General features: G+C 36.0%; 1 protein-coding gene across 1 annotated transcript in view; it reads right to left on the minus strand.

Moving 5' to 3' along the window:
- The window catches only part of LOC131041528 (plastoglobule-localized metallopeptidase 48, chloroplastic), an 89,843-nt gene extending 67,386 nt beyond the window's left edge, over nucleotides 1-22,457 (minus strand). Inside the window, exons 1-3 of the mRNA XM_057974656.2 lie at nucleotides 22,044-22,457; nucleotides 13,539-13,787; nucleotides 13,304-13,408 (exon numbers count right to left, since the gene is read on the minus strand). Coding sequence (XP_057830639.2) covers nucleotides 13,304-13,408; nucleotides 13,539-13,787; nucleotides 22,044-22,457 — 768 coding nt within the window. The remainder of the gene's footprint in view (nucleotides 1-13,303; nucleotides 13,409-13,538; nucleotides 13,788-22,043) is intronic.
- Nucleotides 22,458-23,265: the final 808 nt, after the last annotated feature.

Raw genomic sequence — 23,265 nt, forward strand, 5'->3', positions numbered from 1 at the left:
TTGGTGAAGGGGCTGAGAATTGGCTAAATGAAATGGAAAAATATTTTGAGCTAAGAGATTTTAGCGAAACAACTAAGGCTTTATGGGGCTCCTATCAACTCACAGGGGAGGCGGCTAGTTGGTGGACCAACACCAAGGAACAAAATGGGTATAACAGGGATACGATCACATGGGATCAATTTGTTCACCATTTTCGAGATAGGTGGCTCCCTCAATTGTTCTTTGATGAGAAAGTGACAGAATTCCATAATCTACGTCAAGGGTCCCTATCCGTTCAACAATATTGGGATAAGTTCGCCAAGTTGCTTAAATATGTGCCTATGTACCAAAAGGATGAAGGAGGCCAAGCAAGGAAATTCATTTTGGGGCTGAATACCAACATAGGGGCAGAGGTTGATATGCATGGACCCAGAAATATGAATGAAGTACTTGAAAAGTCCCTAAGGCAAGAGAGGAAGATTCAAACACTAGCAGGACGGAACTATAATGGGAACCACTCATTTAAAAGGAAGCAAGAATTCAATGGAAACACTAATTTCAACAAGGGTCAAAGGAATAACTCTTCCGAAAGGAGACCACCGCCTAACCAATATCAGAGGAATGGAAATGATAATAACAGGGGCAATAACAACAGGGGCAATAACAACAGGGGCAATGATAACAGGGGCAACTATAACAGAAATGACCAGCAGAACAGGATAACTTATCCACCCAGGGGAAATGAAACAAGGAATGATCCCCCTAGAAATCAAGGTAGGAGAGGTCCTCCAGGCGGATGCTTTATGTGCGGGGAAAATCATTTTGCTAGAGATTGCCCCAGGATGCAAGGACAAATTAGAGCCAATCAACCCCAACAAGGGCCCCAACAGAGGATTCATGCAGCAGTTAGGAACCAAAGAAGAAGATACCAAAATGTTCCCGTGGAAACTACAGGTACACTATTTGAACAACCAATATCAATTCTAATTGACACTGGATCATCTGAATGTTTCATCTCACCTGAATTAGTGAACAAATATGCATTAAAAGTTAATCAAATGGAGTCATCATGGACGGTTCAATATGGGGATAAGGCAACTAGGGAAGTAACTAAGTGTTTACCGAGGGCAAGGGTACAATTCCCTGAGTTCGAAACAAGGGTAGATCTCTATGTGGCACCCTTAGGATTATATGATATGATTATGGGAATGAGTTGGTTAGCAGACCATCAAGCTAATGTAGATTGTTATAGCAAGGTTGTTGAATGTTTGGATGATGGGGGGAAAAGGGTCAAAATCCAAGGAAAGTTTAAACCCATTAATATAGAAACTATCTCAGCAATGCAATTAAAGAAGGAAAGGAGAAGAGGAGGACAAATCTTTATAGTTGAAATTGATGAAGGAAAGGAGGAAAATACCCCAACATTTGAAAATACCCCTTTCTTAAAGGAGTTTAAGGATGTTTTTCCAGAAGAACTACCCGGTTTACCCCCTAAGAGAAAGTTTGACTTTTCTATCGAAGTACTCCCAGGAGCTGAACCAGTATCAAAGGCACCTTACCGGATGAACACAACCGAATTACAAGAGCTCAAAATGCAATTAGAGGAACTCTTAGCCAAGGGATTAATAAGGCCAAGTGTATCACCATGGGGAGCGCCAGTTTTATTTGTTAAGAAGAAGGATGGAACCTTAAGGCTATGCATCGACTATAGGATGTTGAACAAAGTCACCATAAAGAATAGGTACCCCTTACCTCGCATAGAGGACCTTTTTGACCAAATGAAAGGAGCGGCAGTTTTCTCAAAGATAGATCTTCGGTCAGGGTATCATCAACTCAGAATTAAGGAAGAAGACATTCCGAAGACAGCTTTCAGGACGAGATATGGACATTATGAATTCACAGTAGTACCTTTTGGAGTAACTAATGCCCCAGCTGCATTCATGAACCTGATGAATAGTGTATTCCATGACTACTTGGATAAGTTTGTTTTGGTATTTTTGGATGACATATTGATTTACTCTAGAAATGAAGAGGAACATTTAGCGCACCTACAAATTGTTTTGCAAAGATTGAGAGAACATAAGTTATATGGAAAATTGTCCAAATGTGCCTTCTTTGAGGAAAAGATTCACTATCTTGGGCATATAATATCAAAGGAAGGAATAGCAGTCGACCCAGATAAAATAAAGGCGATAGTAGAATGGCCAATCCCTAAGAATGTTTCAGAGGTAAGAAGCTTTATGGGGCTAGCAGGTTACTATAGGAGGTTTGTGGAAGGATTCTCTAAGATAGCAAACCCCATCACCTCGTTGCAAAGGAAGGGCAAAAGGTTTGTATGGACCGAGCAAAGTGATAAGGCATTTCAAATCTTGAAGGGAAAACTAACTTCAGCACCCATCCTAAAGGTACCAGACCCAAATGGACACTTCACAGTTGTAACAGATGCTTCTATTGAAGGGTTAGGAGGAGTACTTGTCCAAGATGAAGGGGTAGTGGCTTACGAATCTAGGAAGCTAAAGACTCATGAAGTCAATTATGCACCCCACGACTTAGAGTTGGCAGCAATTGTGCATGCCCTGCAAAAGTGGAGACACTTCTTACTAGGGAAGCCCTTTGAGCTTAAGTCGGACAACCAAGGACTAAAATACATCTTTACTCAGCCTCACTTAAATGCCAGACAAAGAAGGTGGTTAGAGTTTCTAAGTGAATATGACTTTGAGATTGAATATATTAAGGGAAAAGAAAATAGGGTGGCAGATGCCTTAAGTAGGAGGAGACACTTGATGACTATAGCAACCTTCAAAACCTCTTTCAAAAGGCAAGTAATGGATGAACAAAGACATGACCCATGGTATGAATGAGTCAAATTAACTATAAGACACAAGCTGACCGACCCTAAGGTCGAAGGGTACACATTCGATGAAGATGGGTTGCTCAGATATAATAATAGAATCTATATTCCTAATTCAGGGAACTTAAGGGAAGTAGTCCTTTCGGAGGCTCACAATGCCCCTTATTCAGGCCACCCAGGAGTTAACAAACTTTATGCAGATCTAAAGAAGCTATACCTTTGGCAAGGGTTGAAAGGCGATATTGTCAAGCACGTAGCTAAATGTTTGGAGTGTCAAAGAGTAAAGGCAGAACATAGGCACCCAGCTGGATTGTTACAATTGCACGATGTACCTCAACATAAGTGGCAAGTTATTAGCATGGATTTTGTACAAGGGTTACCCATGTCACCTTCTAGGCATGATGCAATAATGGTGGTAATTGACAAACTCACTAAGGTGGCACACTTTATACCAGGAAATCTGACGGATGATGCACCCACCTTGGCTAGACGCTTCGTTAAGGAGATAGTTAGGTTGCATGGAATACCAGAGAAAATCATATCAGACAGAGATGCAAGATTCACTTCCAGGTTTTGGACCACTCTTCAATCAGCTCTAGGAACTCAACTAAATTTCAGCACCGCATACCACCCGGAAACCGACGGTCAGACAGAAAGGACAAATCAGATTATGGAAGACCTGCTTCGCATGTACTGCATGGATCAACAGAGAAAATGGGAAGAGTACCTACCTTTGGTAGAGTTTGCCTACAATAATACATATCAAACATCTTTGGGAATGGCACCTTTCGAAGCTTTGTATGGTAGACCATGTCGAACACCTCTGAGTTGGGATAGTCTTGAAGATAGAGTGATTATTGGGCCAGATATGTTGAAAGAAATGGAAAGAAAAACTAAGGAAATTAGGCAAAGATTGAAGGAAGCCTCGGATAGGCAGAAAAGTTATGCAGATAAAAACAGAACACCAAGGGAGTTTGAGGTAGGAGAGAAAGTCTTCCTAAGGGTTAGGCCGCACAAGAGTTCCATAAGATTTGGGAAAAAGACTAAGCTTGCACCTCGTTATGTCGGACCCTTTGAAATATTGGGAAGAATTAATCCAGTTGCTTATCGGTTGGCCTTACCTCCCCAATTGAGCCGAATCCATGATGTCTTCCATGTATCTCTTCTTAAGAAGTATGTACCTGATGAGAAACACATTTTGAATTGGGATGCTTTGCAGGTCCAAGAAATGGGGGGAATAATGATAGAGCCATTCAGAATCTTGGAGAGGCGCCAGTGCCAGTTGCGCAACAGAGAGGTTGATCAATGCAAAGTGCAATGGGACCAGTATGACGAGAAGAATGCCACGTGGGAGGATACTAAGGAGATGCAGCAGCTATTTCCTTTTTTGTTTTGAACATGAACTATAAACTCTTTTGAATGCATTTAATAAGTGCATCGGGACGATGCACAGATTAAGGGGGGGAGGATGTCACAACCCTCCTTTATCACCATTTTGATTTAAATACAAAACTCTATTATGTTCCTTGGATAAATTATTGAATGAATATTGTAAGGGAATAAAAATAATAAACCACACACACATGGAAAGTACATATATATTTTTTAATTTGTTATTTAATTTCCCTCACCCAAATTAAGGCACATGTTGTAGGAGGAATAAGAAGCTTCTAGAGGCTTCTCCACCTCCTTGCATGTAACTCCTCCCACTAAGCCTAATCAATTTGCATGGAGGCCAAATTGGGAGAGAATCTTTTTTTTTTTTTTTTTCAATTAATAATTAGGTAGTGGGAATTTGAAATTTCTTTTATAAAATAGGTACAAGTTTCAAAATGAGTGTTGGCTATTCCATAAGAAATTCTGCAAGTTAAATTCTCCTTTGTAGTCCATTTTCATTGGCAGCCAAGATTTTGTTGGGAGGATTTCTCTTCAATTTGGAGGATCAAGGAAGACTCTACACCATTTTGCAAGCACCCAGGTTCCTTCAACTTAGTATGTGTATCTTATTCTTGTGGTAGATTAGATTTGATTAAACTATTTATGAGAATGAAATTCATTTGTGTTTGTTAAGAATTAGTTTTAGATTTTGTAGAGAATGAGAGTCATTGTTTAAATGAGATTCATTGTTTAAATTTTTGATAAGAAATTAGTTTCAGATTTTGTAGAGAATGAGATTCATTGTTTAAATTTTTGATAAGAAATTAGTTTTAGATTTTGTAGAGAATGAGATTCATTGTTTAAATTTTGATAAGAAATTAGTTTCAGATTTTGTAGAGAATGAGATTCATTGTTTAAATTCTTAGTTTCAGATTTTGTAGAGAATGAGATTCATTGTTTTAATTCTGATAAGAAATTAGTTTCAGATTTGAAAGAAGTAGAGTAAATGGAAATTAGATTCATTGCCTTCAGTTTATTTTTGATAAAAATTAGATCTCCCTGTGTGTACAAACAATTTTCTCTTTTCTCTGTGAACAAATCTCCCTATGTGTATAAATAAATCATCTCCCTTCTCTGTGAAACAAATCTCCCTGTGTGTATAAATAAATCATCTCCCTTCTCTGTGAAACAGATCTCCCTGTGTGTACAAACAAATTTACTTCTTTATCTGTGAATGAATTTCCCTGTGTAGGAAACAAAAGAAATGAAAGAAAAAGATATAAGCTATTCCTTTCTCTGTGAAAGAATTTCCCTGTGTGAAAAACAAAAGGAATGAAAAAGAATAAACTATCTCTTTATCTGTGAATGAATCTCCCTGTGTAGAAAACAAAAGAAATGGAAAAATCCCTCTGGTTACTGCTTCATTTTGTCCCTGAAATTATCCTGCAACATTGTTATTGCCTGCTATCTACCCTGCTCTGGGTGATTTACAATAAATTAAAATGCAATACTCCTGTAAGAAAAAAATAATAACAATAATATTATAAAAACATATATATATATATATATATATATATATATATATAACAAAAAAAATGGAAATTGTTCAAACTTTAGAAAAAACCTCTTAAAACCCCCGTATCGCCTGGCGTTTCGCACAAGGCAGACGTCGGCATGCAAGGACAGTACGTCGTAACTGTCGCAGTAGTGCGGAGGGGCCCGCGGGTCCCCTCACCTCTGCGGACCTGCGCATGCAGGGCCGCAGGGGTGATGGGACCCGTGGTCCCCACCCCGCGCCCTCATACTACCCAAATAAACTTATTTAATTAAAAGTTCCTTTCGTTTTTTGTTTTTTTAAAATTGTAAGTCGAAAATTTTAAATTGGAGATTTTTTTATATGTAAATTAATATCCCTTGTTATTTAATTAAAAAAAAAAATTTGTATTATTTTATTTGATAGAAATGGCATTTAGGAATAACGAATTCTTTTTTTATTTTAGCTATAAGATATTGTATTACGATTTAGAAAAAAAATTTGGGCTAATATGTAGCAAGCTCACAATTAAATTGCCTTAGTAAGTTTTAAATTTGTGGACTATTTTCTTTTAAAATTTAGTTACTCAACCCATTAAGAATCGTTGGGACACTTGATTGGTCTTAGAGACTAACTTACATTAATACAAATGCTTAAACTTAATTGTTATTTTGGACTCGTTAAACCTTCTTACGTCATGCAAATTTCTCATAGATTAATTGCTTTTATTAATGGATCATAGCATGCGAATTATAGAATAATTATATCTTCATGCAATTACTATTATGCAAGTTTCATTGTTATGCAAATTATACTTCAAGTAGTTACTTCGATTAATTACGCTTTCATTTTGTTATTCGTAGTTAGAAAACTAAACAAAGGAAGTTGGAAAACCAAAACTAGCAGCGTTCGGTATATATGGTGCCTCTGGGTCACGCTTACGGGTAATGCCGTCGTGTTGAACTACTGCACTTAACGCTTAATAAAGCTGCATTAACGACGTCTGTGGCATCGTCCCTATAAATCGTCGGGGAGTAATAAGGGACATTTGGAAGTTAAAAATCCAAGGGGCGGGTAATCCCTCTTGGATCGATAATTTAATAAGATAACTCTTAAATGAATTTCACATCCGTTGAGATAAACCATAGTAAACCCCTCTTAGGGATGGTCAAGTTAAAAGCTCTCATGAAATTTACTTCTTTATTTATTTAATTCATCTCGAAGGGATATTGGTGATTTGCAATTGGGTGACGCTCATGATAAGTATTAGGATCTAGTTATTTTGTTTAGGCCACAAGCAATAGGCCATCTTGAGCCTTCGCTTAAGTGCTACCATCGTGGGTAGCAACCGCAGAGAAACTGTCTGGGACACTGACCCTAGAAAGGGTTGCGTACCCACAAATCAGTTTACATCAAACCATAGATTAGAAAATAGAACTACATACTTTACGCCTTGATCCCGTGCCGAAGCGGGTATGTAGGCAGTCTTGGGACGGAGTTGTCCCTCGTACTCAGGCGTTCGTGGGTGGGGTCTAGGCTTGGTTGAGTAAGAATCCTAATTGAAAGATAAGATAATCAAACTTAATTCAATGCATACTCGGAAGGAATCCCGTATGGATTCGCTTGACTTCCCGAGGCTTCAAGCCAAATTCCGAGGCGGAATTCAAGCTTGTATTATTTTTTAATTACTCCTAAGGACGGCGACCTCGGTGCATTCTTGTTAGAAGAATGTAGTACTTAGTGAGTGGCTCAGGACCCGAATGGTCCCGATGAGTCTAAGTCTCTGGCCAGAGCATCTCCTATCCCGTTTGGATAGATGCCTACCCCGTATGGGTAGATGCCTATCCCGTATTGGATAGATGGAAATTTACGTCCCGTATGGACAATTGCCTAACCCGTATGGTTAGAAGCTCATCCCGAATGGATGAATGCCTAATCCTAATTGGATGGATGCCCAGAGTATGCAATTGAATAAAACATAATGAGAAAAAAAAAATATACTCAATTTTTGTTGGATCAAATTTTGGTGGGTTATTACATAAAATTAGAGGAAGTGAAGGAATGTCCAAGTGCTTTGGTAGTGATATTGGCATCAGATAGGGTTGCCCACCCTCCCCAACTTTGTTTGGGCTATACATTGATAAATTAGAGGAGTGGATGAAATAAAGTTGGTAGGGAGGGAGTTCAACTTGCTAGATTGTAATGTCCCCTTTTACAATTTTTGACAATTTTTTAGTCTTTTTTTATTTTTCTGATTTTTGGCAATGAAAATACATTGGAAGCAACAGACTGAAAGAGAAACAATTAACTAGAAACTGCTTGTCAACCCCTATATGGCTAGAATACACCTTCAACTTCACCTAAATAGCAAAATTTCAACTTATTGATGACATTTTTATTTTTTTTTATCAGTAAAGCTTATAATTTTATTAATTCAAAAAACATGTACATTACAAAATTCAGGCCCATGTTTGCAAAAACGGGCAACAGCAAACCCAAAAAAAACTTACATCCATATAGACAAACTTCCCGCCCAGACCCAAACAGTGCCATATGCGACTGGAATTACAGTACAAAAAACAAAATTGGTGGTTTTCGCCTCCTTTTATGCCCCCTCCACCACCTTCTTTCCTTTTGCATCCTCTGCTTCTACTTGTTCTTCCACCTGCATTTCGTCCTCTACTTCGCCCTCAGCTTCTTGTTGCAACTCTTCTGGTTCCTGAGACCCATCCTCTTGTTCGCCACTACCACTTCCACCGGAGCTCTCACCAAGCAGTAGAATTCGATTCTATCTTGTCCACCCCTTCCCTGCCAGCCTCTCGTGCTTTCTCCTCGGTGGAGCAATCAGAGCCTTGATGGCTCAACATTCCTCATGGGGTCCCCACTTGGCAATTTCCAAATGAGTTTCCCAGGTGATGACAGAGGACATGTATTGCCTTCCCCCCCCCTCCCGGTAGTCCAATTTGTGCCGCCATTAGCCTGATTTCTTTGTTGCATGTTGCACTCCACACCAAGAATGGTCGGAGAGGGGGGGCAAATTCGCTTACATGTATCCATCTCCCCCTGGGGGCTTACAAATCCTTCAATGTCCCTCACCATGGCCAGCAGTTCCTCAAGTCCGCCCAGCCATTCTTTCTTCACGCAACTGCACATGATTTCCTCTGCCGACTAATGCGGTTCTAGCTCCAAACACCACGCCAAGAACATTGAAACTATGTCTGCATTGGTACAGTATTTGAACCCTCCTTCCAGGTATTCCACCCCCATCACAGTCTTCACGCTTGTCAGGAAAGTTCGTTACTTATTGATGACATATTACTCAAATGAAAGTGCTGATTTAAGTCTGATGTGAAATGGACAGCCACTAACACTATAGCATGCAACCATGCTCAATTCTAAAAAACTATGCTTGCATATATCAATACCAATGCTGATATGACTGAAAATGAATGAATTGAACCATCAAATGCCAATAACACTCAAGTATGGTACCCTAAAAGATCAATCATGCTTGGATCTGAGTTAAGTATCAATTTTTCACCCTTTGAAAATGATTTAACTCAATTTTGTAGCATCTGGGAGGATTTACATTGACTGACAGCATGCACAAAATCACAAATTCTAAATTACAGATATATTTTATTAACTCACAAATGTACAGCTGGCAGATTGGATACCAATACATCAATTGCAAGTCTTTACAGCCCTTCTTTGGCTGGTAAAAAGCCCTGTACAGACTGTTGGATGGCTGATGGTGGAAATGAACAGCTGCAGCAAGGTTTAGGAGACCATGTGGAGGCTGGAAAATGTCCAGAGGAAGCTGCAGAGCAGTAAAAACAGCTTTACAGCAAACCAAAGCCCATGCCAAACAGCGATACAGTCACAAGCAAACCTGCAAACAACAGATTGAGGCTGCATGAAGTAAAATGTTTCGCACAAAATGTTATAAAAATAAAACCTCCTATGATGTTGGTGCTGCAACTTAATTTGAGAAATATGCAGTTGTGTTGATGGATCTGCCCTTTCATTGCTGGTGTACTCAAGTAGGCAGTTTTAGATGTTAATCCCTGCAACAAAAGATGAATAGCTATCCACAAAAATGGTAAACTATCCCCTCAGAATGTTGGCACCCTAGTGTCAGCAACAATAAAAATTGAATATCGTGCAGATAATGTTCATTACCCTCAATTTTCAATAGAAAACGATGCTAGGAAATCCCCTCCAAATGTGGTGCACTGGACCTATCATAAATTGGCAATGAACAAGTACAATCAATTCTGAAACCTAAAAATATTTGCAATCTACACAATTTCTGAAACCTTCAATTTGCTTCTATAACCCTTAAGGTCGTCGATAAATTTGAAAATCTTTACCACTTGAAACTTGGTCCAAAGATGTTGATTTTGTTGTAGCGACACTATAGCAACATGTAAACTTGAAACTTGACCCAAAAATACTAATTTCACCATAGCAACACTATAGCAGCAACATGTAAACTTGAAACTTGGCCCAAAAATGCTGATTTGATGATGTAGTGCAATTTGCTTGCAGATATAAATTGAACAACTACAATTTATGAGCTCAAATCAATCCTTGGGTAGAATCACCTCAATGGATAGGAAAGTTTTCATCCTCAATTCAATTATGGAAAACCAAGAGGGATTTTGTCCTCCAAGATCTCCAAAACAGCCAAGGTTTTTTGTTCTCAGATGCAAACTTGAGCAAAAAGCTCAAGTTCTGGAAGTTGAATGGCAAATTGAAGATAAAACATGAGATCCAAATGAATCCAAGCAGCGCTACCAAGGGAAGTGGCTAGAAATGTTGTTGTGACAATAAATGATAACAAACCCATCCGAAAAGTCTCCAAAATGATGGCACACTAGACCTATTATAAAATGGCAATGAACAAGTAAAATCAATTCTAAAACCTACAAATTGCTACAATCTACACGATTTTTGAAACCTTCAATTTGCTTCTATAACCCTTGAGATCTTTAATAAATTTAGAAATCTTCACAATTTTAGAGTTGGCCCAAAATGTTGATTTCATTGTAACAACACTGTAGCAGCAACATGTACACCTGAAAGTTGGCCCAAAGATGTTGATTTGATGATGTGATGTAGTTTGCTTGCAAATATAAATTGAACAACCACAATCAATAAGCTCGCGATCCTTGGGTAGAATCACCTCAATGCATATAAAGGTTTACATTCTTAATCCAATTATGGAAAATCAAGAGAGTTTTTGTCCTCTAATATCTCCAAAATAGCCAAGGATTTTCGTTCTCATATACAAACTTGAAAACAAAGCTCAAATTTTCAAAATTGAATGGCAAAGTGATGATAAAACATGAGATTTAAACGAATCCAAGCACCCTCCTATTGTAGTGCTCCAAATGGGCCATGGGTCCAATTTCCATAAATATTAAAAAAAATATTTTTAAAGTATTTAAAAATATTTTTAGTTTATTCGTGTTAAACACACTTTTTATTTTAATGATAATATTTTTTAAGTTGCCCCTTAAATTAAAAATTATCAAGCTCAACTTCAAAATAATATTAAAAATTATTTCCCTTGTTTTACCTTTTAGCATACAAGAAATAGAAGTCTTCTTCATGGCCCTATTTCCAAAAAGGGGACATGACATAGGTACATAATAAAATTACTGTTATATGCGGATGGTTTCATCCTAATTGCAAAAACAGCCCAGAGAGCATTTGAGGAGTCTAGAACTCTTTTGTTAGGAGGTAGGGATGGAAGTGAACACTAGCAAAACCAAAGTCATGATCTTTTTATTACAAAGAAAAAATAAACAAATTTTCTTTTTGAAGGTAAACCTCTAGAAATAATGGAAGAATACAAGTTCTTTGGACTCAATTTTTACAATAAGCTCAGTTAGGAAGCATGCAAAGCAAAAAGAATTCAAAAGGGATAGAAAGCTTTATATTCACTACAAATTGATGCAGGAGTGTGGAATTATGGAATTTGAAAACCAAGAGAATTTTGTTTGGTCTACTTGTCACTCGAATGATCAATTATGGGTGTGAAATTTGGGGCACAACATGTCAAATCAGAAATGAAGGCAAGTGGCAAAAATTCAAAAGGATTTAATTGTAAGCAACCTCCAAATTAAGACTTCAGTTCATGGCCCTATTTCCAAAAAGGGGACATGACATAGGTACATAATAATATTACTGTTATATGCAGATGGTCTCATCCTAATTGCAAAAACAGCTCATAGTTGAGAGAGCACTTGAGGAGTCTAGAACTCTTTTGTTAGGAGGTAGGGATGGAAGTGAACATTAGCAAAACCAAAGTCATGATCTTTTTATTACAAAGAAAAAATAAACAAATTTTCTTTTTGAAGGTAAACCTCTAGAAATAATGGAAGAATACAAGTTCTTTGGACTCAATTTTTACAAAAAGCTCAGCTAGGAAGCATGCAAAGCAAAAAGAATTCAAAGGGGACAGAAAGCTTTATATTCACTACAAATTGATGCAGGAGTGTGGAATTATGGGATTTGAAAACCAAGAGAATTTTGTTTGGTCTACTTGTCACTCCAATGATCAATTATGGGTGTGAAATTTGGGGCACAACATGTCAAATCAGAAATGAAGGTAAGTGGCAAAAATTCAAAAGGATTTAATTGTAAGCAACCTCCAAATTAAGACTTCAGTTCCATATGAGATTTTATTAACTGAAACAAGTACTTTCCCATTGAAAGTATCAATGACAGTCCATTTGTTAAGCTACCTAAAAAAGAGCAAAATGTGGAGAACCACTATTTACCTAGGCTTGTTATTGAAGAAGAGTTAGGCAGAAGAAAACACATGGATGAAACAAAACAACAAGTGGATAAATAAATGGAACATTAATTTGCAAGAATGTTCAGATAACATTGAAAAAATAAAAAGTATGTCAAAGAAAAATTCAAGACTGCTATGTGGACAAAACAAATCGATCGGAAGAAAACTTACCATATCAAGCAAATTAAATTTCACATGGGACCATAGTGAAAAAGCTTACATAGAAGTTGATATTAAGTGAGAAGCAAAAATGTTGATAGTTCAATTAAGAACTAGCTCAAACCATCTTAGATGTGAAACCAGCAAATGATCGAGACCTAAGGAAAAGTGGGAAACAAGAACATGCCTATTTTACAACAAGGTGTAGTAGAGACAAAATAGCACTACACTTTAAAATATTTGACTTATAATTACATCCGTATCAACTATAAAAATACCTTGAGAATAGACAATCTAAACACCTTATTTGAAGAGGCCAAGTTGAACAAAGCTGCAAACTTTCTTTTATCAAAATCCACTGCTGAAGATCTAACATCAAGAGGAGTTTATAAACATTATAAAGCTTTAATACCCTTGTGTCTCAAGGTGAAGCATTATAAAGCTTTAGTACCCTTGTGTCTCAAGGTGAAGCTTGCATGCTACTCTTGATTCTATAGGCTGCTTTGGTCTCGTGGATATTATTTTAATATTCTATTTTATTAAACGCTTAATTATAATTATAGAAGAATGAATGATGCAAAGGCAAGGCAGCTACCTGTTTGTCAAGAGGATGCATGAAATCATCCGGCCGAAGGTTTTTATATACAACGGCTGCTGCTCTCACTTTCCAGTCTGCACGTTTTCTAAATCGGCAACCCTTCTGTAAACCCAACATCCACACAAAGAAGGGGCAGAAAGCTATAATTGGTACTGGCGAATATGAATTACACTATAATTAGTACTAACTAATATGAATTAAATAAAGTTGCATGCAGTAGTGGTACAAATACCTTTGATGATAAAGAGTCATACAGAGAGACTGTTGCCATGCTTACAGTAGCACACTTTGTAGCTCCCCTGGCGCCAATCCATGGCCCAACTGGAAATGGATGCTGCCTTGTCACCATCCACGTCTGCATTCTCACCTGTACCGACATTCCACCATTTCTATAAACCTTGTCCTCCTCTGTATTATATGTTTCCGGATTTAGTTCCTTGTTAATACAGGTTTCTTCTTTGTCCACACGTTCCAATTTAATCTAATTTAACAAACTCCTTTTTTTATATGCCACTAATTTTCCTGTTGTTTAATTTAGAATGCCCTATTAAAAAGTGATTTGAGTCTAAATAAACAAGAAAATAATTGATGTATATAGCACATACGTGGTTGAGGCTTAGATGTTAAAAAAATTAAATGTTTAGAGAGAGTATTTTAAAAGTTATTTTTACGTGGAAATAAAAAGAAAATTGGTTTTTGGTTGATTGGTGAAGTTGAATGATTTATAAAGAAATTATTAAAAAATAAGTTTTATTAAATATGTCGTGTTTGAAGATTAAAGGGATGAGGTTATGATTGTATATTGGATGGCATTGGTGGAATATATATCCCTCAATTTTTAGCTCTTAGTTGAAAGAGATAAATTATCCATGCACCTTTGATTTATGTTTTTGGTATCAATGGGTTATAAAAATGATAAAAGGTTATTTATTCTCTTAATAAAAAATAATAATAATTTATCCTAGTGAGATTTTCTATTTAGAATTTGGAAGAATATTTTTTATTTATTTCAAAATGTTGTTGAAGGCTCCAATTTGATTGTCTAATGTGGACTTAAATTGACAAAGTATTAGGTTATGAGATTTTATGATATTTAGGATTTATTGTTGCCCTGTTGTCATTGATGTTATTGATGTAATCCAGTCTGACATATATAGCTTTGGTGTGGTCCGGTTGTTTGCTCTGGCATATGTTTTGGTCCGGTCTTTGCTCCATTAAATGTGCAGAGTATGTTCACTTGTTTTGGTATTTAGCTCGTGCAATTTTGTGATCCAACAAGGCATCTTTTGATCTGGTCTCATCCAAAAATGATGAAGGCATGTTCTACAAGGCAATTTTGGATCCAGTCCTATTCGTATATGAAAGAGGCGTTCTCTACAAGGTGTTTTGGATTCAAGATTGTAGCCAACATCGTATGAAGCTATTTTGCAATAGCGTATGTGTATCTCGGTCTTATCCCCTCTCCAGTTGAGCCAACTTATCAGAGTTTTTGGTGCGGATCTATATAATCAGTAGTTTTGTGAGATATGTGTAGGGTTGTTGAAAAACAACTAATGTGTACATATTGTATATGCAAAAGTTTTTGTGACTGTGAATGTGAATGTTACTTAGGCAGTAGATGTATAGTGGATGTAAAAGCATTTGTATACTTCAACGAAATTGTGTCTCATGCATATGACAAATGCAATTCTAGAAGTTTAATTTTTGTACTTTGGCTATAAGTCTATCCTCCGATAGTGAGCCTTTTGTATTTGGGCAGTGAGCCCCCATCAGCAATGAGCCACCTTTGTACTGTGAAACCAGTTACATATTACACTATACTTGAGAGTTCATCCTCTATGTGGTTTTTCCCATGTTGGGTTTTCCACGTATAAATCCAATGTTATGAGTTTTGTGTTGTTTTTCCTTTGCTACATTTGAATTATGTTAGTTGATTGGTTAATTCAAAGTTTTAATAAGTTCAAGGGAATATTGATTCACCCCTCCCCTCTCAGTATTTCAGATATTCAACATTTATGTGATGTCTTTTAGGATTGATCTTGGGGAAAATCAATTGTTGAGCTCATTTGATTTCTAGTGCTAAAATAATGACCTCCCAAAAAGTTTGATACTTCACCCAATGGCCATCACCTAAATGCAATAAGTGCTAAATGAAACATGTTCATATTCATGATAGATGAGTTCTTGTTAACCACTACTTATGAAATATGACTCAATGAGTTTGACTTAAAAGCTATGTAGTTGAATACTAACAAAATATCACATAAATTGGCTTGCTACAAAAAACAGTGTCAGCTACTTTACATTTATAATTTTGTTTATATATTTGCAATGGTGAAATTTACATATCTATGTCATTTTTCATTTAATTTTATGTTCATTGATGAAATGTCTTTAATGCAATTACATATCAACAAGTGGTTCACTCTTGTGTTAGGTGCGGTTTGGGCCTTGATCCCTTAATCCATTTGTATTTACTCTCTTTTGTGCTTGTTTTCGCATGCTCGATAATTACCCATTATTTATTGCATATCATTTACACTTACCTCTATACATTCTTTGTCTACCTTGAGATTAGCATTTCACCATCCAAATTCATTCTTGCAATCGAGATCAATCCCACAACATGTAGGAATGAACCTCAAATTTAAATTCTAACTTTTTCACCTCTTCCTATTAGTTGTTATGAGCTAACTTGATACATGTTGATGTGGTGTGTTGTTCTATTTTGGTATGTAAAGACATTCATTGAGTCACTGATATGTATAAAAAGTTTGAATATGTGATAACAAGGAGAAAATCTCAATACATACTTCCCTTTTTAATGGGATAAAAAATTCGTGAAAAATTCAACTTTGCATCAACTACATATAGGTTGTTTGCACATTTATCTATGGCTTCTTTGAATCTTCACTCCAATAGTAGTTTTTAGTGGTGAATCTTTGTCAATTTGTGAATAGTATGTACAAGCCAAATCAATTTTGATAAATTTAATGAAATGGTCAAGGGCCCGAATTGCTAAGAAATTATCATTACCAATTCAATTGATGTTAAATTATTGCAACTTTTTTAGAAGCAAGTATGTCATAATATTTTTGCCATAGTAAACTACACATTTGTAATTGGTAATTGCTTAGAATGTTGGAGGCATATGCCAGTTAGTTGACACATTCATCAATTTCATAAAAAAATTAGCTTATATGAAGACCACTTTTATCAATATGATTATAACATCATGCTATGATTGGGGCCATAATAGCCTTGAAATCACCACATATGTCTTGGATCATTGCCCCAATCACCCAACACTTATATCAACCATTTTACAATCACACAAGGTTTGCCACATTTTTTCTCTATAAATTTCACCAAAATTAAATTCATATAAATACAACTAAAACTTTGAATTATGTACTTTTACACATTTTCTTCAACTTTTAATTCGTAATAACATAATTCTTGAATCTTTGTGTACTTAAAATAATTATATTTTGAAAATCTTTCTTTGGTTTTTTCAATGCCTAGTGCATACTTTGTACCTATAATTTTATTTTTATTTAGTCAAAGGCAAGTACAAGCATTAGCAAGTTAGCAAGAGACCAAAGATATTTTTTTACTATTTTATAATATAAGATTCCTCCTATTTATTATTTGGTTTAGTTTTATAGTTACAAATGATATTAAGTAGTGATCAATCTAAGCCCTAGGGGTCTATGATTCTATTTGTTGGTTTTGTTTGTTTAGTTTAGTTGTTACAAAGAATATTGAAACTATTGTTGTTAATTCTTTAATGGTGATTACAAATCAGGAAAATTGGGTTAATCAAGTTAATCGTGAAAACCAAAGTGAATCGTGAACTCAATGATTATGATAAACTACCCTAATCTAACCAACAGAGACATTGAAATGAAATGCAAATAACATGAAAAATGAGTAACAAATATCACTATTCCTTCAATGTGGCTCCATTATTCTTTCGTTCTCCTCTAATTTGATGTCACTCTAATTGTGCAGGTGCAAGTATGAATGAAAGCAAGGGTGATATCAAGGAATACTTGAAAACGTTATTCTAAGATGAAGTGATTTCAAAACAATGCATGAAAATATTAAAACTAGAGGATTAAACAATTTGACAAAATAAGACTACTTGAAAGTTAGACTGCTAATGGGACAAAATGAAAATGCTTGAAAGTTAGATGATTTGATTGAAAGAGAAGTTCCAAAATCGAAAGGATTTCTGACATATGGATGGACCAAATTGAATGCACGACAGAGCTATCATTCGAGGAAGGATGAAGGTGATGAGAAGGTGATGAGGAAAAAGCAGAGAAAAAGCAAAAAAATAGATTTTTGAGGATGCATACCTCATTTATGAATTTAAAATTAAGATTAATGAGATATTTCCAAAAAGATGGATTTTCGAAAATCAAAGAAGATATTAGGGAAAATCCCATAAATTTATCTAAGGTATTGTTGCCATTTTCAAAAATTGAGAGGATAATTAGGACAAATAAATAAATAAATTTATCTAATTATGACCCAATTAGCTAATTAAATAACTTAAATAAAATATTCAATTATGGGAGATAGAAATTGAACATTTAATTAAATAATATAAATTGTTTAATTAACATTAAAAGGGAGATAGTTAAATGATGAAAGATTAAAAGATTAAGAAGAAGAATTAGTAAAAGGGGCTTAATTAATTAAACCTAAAAGGGAAAATTAGTCAGACTAACATCTGGAGACCTTGATTAGGTCAAATTAAGTCAATTTTGGTCAAAATGGGTGAAATCGGGAAGAATTGGGAAGGTTCGGACAAGAAATGGGAAGAATTGAGTGAAAATGAGAAAATCAGGTCAAACCAGGTAAAACCAAGTAAAAGCGGGTAAACTAGGTCAAAGCAGGTTAATGAACGAAAAAGGGACGAATGCACCGCCATGGGATGGGAGAAGAGGTCAAATGATCCCATATAATGAGAATTGGGAGAAAATGACGCCAACAAGACCAAAAAAAAATGGGAATCAAGAAGTAATAGGACCAAAAAGGAAGCAAAATAACCTAATCGGGGCAGGGTTTGGGGCAAAATTGACATCATTGGATCGAAGGGAATGAACTAACACCAAGGGGATGAATCTGAGGACAAAATGAAATCCTAGATTCAAAATGGGGAGAAAATGATGCCAACGGAACATAAAATGGGAAGTAGGAAGCAACAAGATCGACAAATAATAAAGGCTATATGCGCGATTAGGTAAAAAAAGAAGAACATGGGCGTTTACCAATTTTTAGTGTCTACATTTTGCCCCTCTTTGAGAAAATGTGATTTAGAAAAAAAAATTCAAAGAAAATTGTAAAAAATCATGCCCCAGTAGATCAAGGGATGGAGGTAGGATACCCCCTCAAGAGATTGTTTTTGTATTAAGGAAATGAATGATCTCTCAAAAGAAACAAGAATATTAGATGAAATAATAAATATGATTAAAGAGAAAAAAGGTTAGTAAGAAGCAAAAATATTAGATGAGGAACAATTAGTAATGATGAAACCTTGCTTTCATAAGTCCACCTTACTTTTAGAGAGCTTTATTTGATATGGCAAGTGGATACATCACGTTGTGAAATATGAGGACAGAGCGATAATGCGATCCTTTTTGTAAAAAAACTGACATAAAACAGACAAGGAATGTTCAAATCCAATCTGAAATGTTGGGTGTGTATGCCAAGGGTCAAGGTATGTGTGATAGTCACAAAATGAATGTACCAACACAAACACCCAAAAACATACTTCCCCCACAATGTCACAAAAACATCCCATAAGCAGAAAACAAAAACAAAAAGATCATGAACCATCCTCACCACTCTCATCACTTGCGGATATCCTCGAGCAACATAGAAACATGGTCAAAGATAAATCAATGAAAAAAATAAGACTCGCTAGACCAAGCGAGTCAACAACCATTCTAATCTTCTTGTCAAATTTGATAGTTTGTCTAATAGGACAATCATGATGTCTGGTTTCGGGAATGAAGTACCCCATTTAAGATAGACGTTGTTTGGTTTCAAGTATACTGCATCCCATATAAGACAAATGATAGTTGATACAGATAATATTGATTGATTGATTGATACGAAAAGTTGATATGTCTGACTGTTGACGTGATTGATAGTTTGTATGTTGATGCGTGATTTGGTAAGTGTTGTGTTTTTATGAGTTTTTTCGTTCGTGTCTGTTGAAGTGTTTGTCTGTTGCAAAGAACAAGTTTATTGATGAAATGTAAATGATTGATTTTTTTTTGGAGTTTTAATTATTTTGAAATTTTTAGGGTTTTTTGTTTATGTGATGTTTTTGTGATTTCTTCATGATCTTTTTGGAATGTTTTTTGGAAAGGGTTCTTTCAGTACATTATTTGGATGTTTTTTTATCTTTTTTCAGGATGTTTTGCAATGTTTTTGGATTTTTTTTGGACATTTTTCTATGTACAAGAGTCATACTCGAATCTTTTTACAAGAAGGATTCCATCAATTGATAATGATAAGAGAATTGCCCCCACTGTCTAGCAAGGCAAGGACGTTATGGATGAATGAATGGACTGACGAAATTGTAATGGATAGAGGGAAAATAAGGGAAGAATATTATGGAATTAAAGATGAGCTAGCTTCTAAGGACTATCTAGTGATGGGATAACATGCTTTCTACCAAGCTAGGGGATTGGACATAACAAGATAAGATGATAGCATGGTAGTAAATGGTGTGTGGTCCATACAAAGAGACATATCAAGAGGTGAAACTATGTTTTTTGCATTTTACGTCTTTATTCTATATCAAGATCAAGGATGGATTGGGGGGATAATAAGAGGTCATGGATATGATAAGCAAGATAAAAAATGGATGTGATATGAATAGGATGAGGGCACGATAAGGGAACTAATATGGATAAAAGGGATGTGGACAAGGTGAAGCAAATAGGACGTGTGATGCCTAGGAAGATCCTTAGCCTCTTCAAGATCAAAGATGGAAGAGGGAATATGGACGTGGATAGGATAATGGATATGAGGGATGAGGGACAATGAAGGACGATAGGATAGGATGTGATAAGATAGCTTGAATGGAACCTACCCCAATTATGGAATGCAAGAAGATGAAGGACATCTATTTGCCAAGTTTTCGTCATGTTACTTGCCTAGGTGCCTGTTTGCCAAGTTTTCACTAGTGGATGAATATTTCTCTTTACTATTTTTTTTTGTCCCATAAGATGCATGTTTTCCAAGTTTTCATCAAGGTGATTCTCTTTGATATTTTATTCTTTTCTTTTTCATTTTCTTGAAAGACAATGGATGCACAATGGGACATGGATTTATTTTCTAAGAAGATAATGGATGCATGATAGGACATGGAGAAAGGACCCAAGAATCTTGTCATTTGGATGGTACCTTTGAAAGATATGTTGCAATAGACCATGGCTACGAGGATATTCTCAAAGATGTTGGTATGATAATAAAATGGATGATTGGATGAAATGGGATAAGGATTTATGCAAAGGATTGAATAAGAGGGATGGAAGAGTGGAAAAGAGGTATTCGATAATGGATTGTATGTTGGAAGACTCGTGCATGAGTGGAGAACAAAACTTGCGAGATCAACATTGGCACACACCTTGAGGGGTGGTGGAGTGATGGAAGAAAAGCTAATTTTGAATTTTGCGATTTGGATGGAGGAATGGCTATGGATTTTGGAACACAAGGACCCAAAATAGATACTTCTTCTAGATACTTTGTTATTTTATGAATCATATTGCGCATGTAAATGGTATACGAGGATTAGATTGATAGGGTGATTATTGGTTTGATGTTATTCATTTCCATTGATATTTGAAGTTGTCTGACTTTATATATTTTTTGGAATTCATCATTTGAATGTTGATTTAGTGATGTTTATAATATTGGGTTATGAAATTCTCACTGTGTGGATCATTCAGTTGTTATTGTATTGATTTCATTGTTATTTTCTTGTTCCCCTGATCTATCTTTTGTTGTTTATTTTGAGAGAGAATCTAAATCAAAAAATACAAAAAAAAAATAAGTTAAGTTATTGGAAGTTGTTTCAACCAACAGGCCCCTTGACAGGTACAATCGCATCAACCATTGAGTTTCCCATCACCATTGAGACCTGACTATAGAGACCTCGGAGTGGTTAGTTTCCCAAAACTTATTGCTTTTCAGGAGAGGTGGTGAGTGTTCACATAAATTACCTAATTGTTGGTGAGTGTGTCAAAACACCCATCAACAGAGCTGATGTTGTTGTTGTTTCATCAGTCTTTCCCTGCTCATCTATCTTTGTGGCACCTTCTCATAGTACTTGTCCAATGGAAACTCGAATGAGATGTATTTTTGCTTGTGGTATGGCCCCCAATCCTTCCCTTATTCCTAAATCCGCTACTTTCTTTAACAACTCAGCCCTTTGCATTTGTTTCTTTACTTGTTCTATAAGTTCTTCTTGGGTTGGTTGAGGTGTTGTGGATTCATCAGGCTTTGTAGATGTGTTCTTTCTAGAACCAAACCTCGTTCTTTGAGTGTACTCCTTGTGTATCTTGAACTGAGGATTGTCTGTATCCTATCCCTTCAGTTTCCCCTTTGAAGCACTAGGCCTAATCCTTAGGCTCAACCATTGCCTAGTTCTCTTTATTACATTTTGGCTTATTGTATCTATATCTACCTCTTCTTGTCCTAACTATCTTACTGGGGAAAGGGGCTTCTTATCCATTTCTTGTTCCTTGTACATTGGATCTAACAATTCGCCATCATCCTTTAATTCCTTAGGGATATTTGTCTCTATTTTAAAATCTCTTACTTGTGGTACTGTAAGCCAGTAATAATTCATCTCTCTAACTTCAAAACTGTCCTGAAGGTTAGCCCAAAAGTCTTCCAACTCAGGTTTATGTCCATCATATGCTTTAGGGATCATTGCCTTCAATCTACCATATGGATCATAATATTCTCTAGTATAATTAAACTCTTTCAAATGTAAATCTTTCAATTCCTGCTTGGTTGTCTTAGCTACTTGTATTTTTGAACAAGAAAAGTAACCAATTGTTATTGAAAAATCAACACTTGACTTGTGCTCTGAGGATAACAACGATTGTAACCCAACCATTTGCCTGACATGTTCCAAAAGCATCACCCTGTCATTACAATACCTGGGGAGCAGTATTGGATTTCCTGTAAAGCCACTGACCCAGATGTATGTAGATCATTGATTCTAAAGGAACCAACATCCTCATTCCTTTATTAGTGTCATTACCTCTGAGATTATCCTGTAGCCCTCATCACTCGTGATTTTTATGATAAAATGGAAGAGGAATGCATCATTTATCCTCTTAAAATGTGCTTTTGCCTGAGACAAAGGGAGTTGCGTATAGTGTTCCCATACTCTCTTTTTCCCTTCTTCATCCTCGAGTTTACCTTCTATTTGTGATCTCGAGAACTTACTTGTTCGAGCAGCTACCCAGATAACATAAGAAGTAAAGAAGAATTTATTTGTTTTGTGCATATTAATCAATTGGTTATGTATGTTATCTAATAATATTTGAGCCCAGACATAATATTGTTTCCTAATCAAAATAGAGGTCATGAACTGGAACATCCATGAGTGAAACTGTCGACAATATGGTTTGTCGAAGACCTTACTCAACTTGATAATCAAATCTCTTTGTGGCTCCTTAAAATCAGCTCTTAATATATTACTTTCCTTCAAACCCGTCTTTCTCTCTTCTTCTAGCCAATGCTCATTCATATGCTTCTTACGAGTGGCTACATCCTTATCCCAAACTCCTGCAGCCTTCCTCGGTGGTCAACAACACTTCATCACTAGAAGGAATGCCAAATACCAAACCCAACATGTCTGTTGAGAAATCTATCATTGCCCAGTCTTTGTCATCTACACATTTCCTAGTGTCAGCATC

This window comes from Cryptomeria japonica, chromosome 2 (assembly GCF_030272615.1).
Source record: "Cryptomeria japonica chromosome 2, Sugi_1.0, whole genome shotgun sequence".
Classification (NCBI taxonomy): domain Eukaryota; kingdom Viridiplantae; phylum Streptophyta; class Pinopsida; order Cupressales; family Cupressaceae; genus Cryptomeria; species Cryptomeria japonica.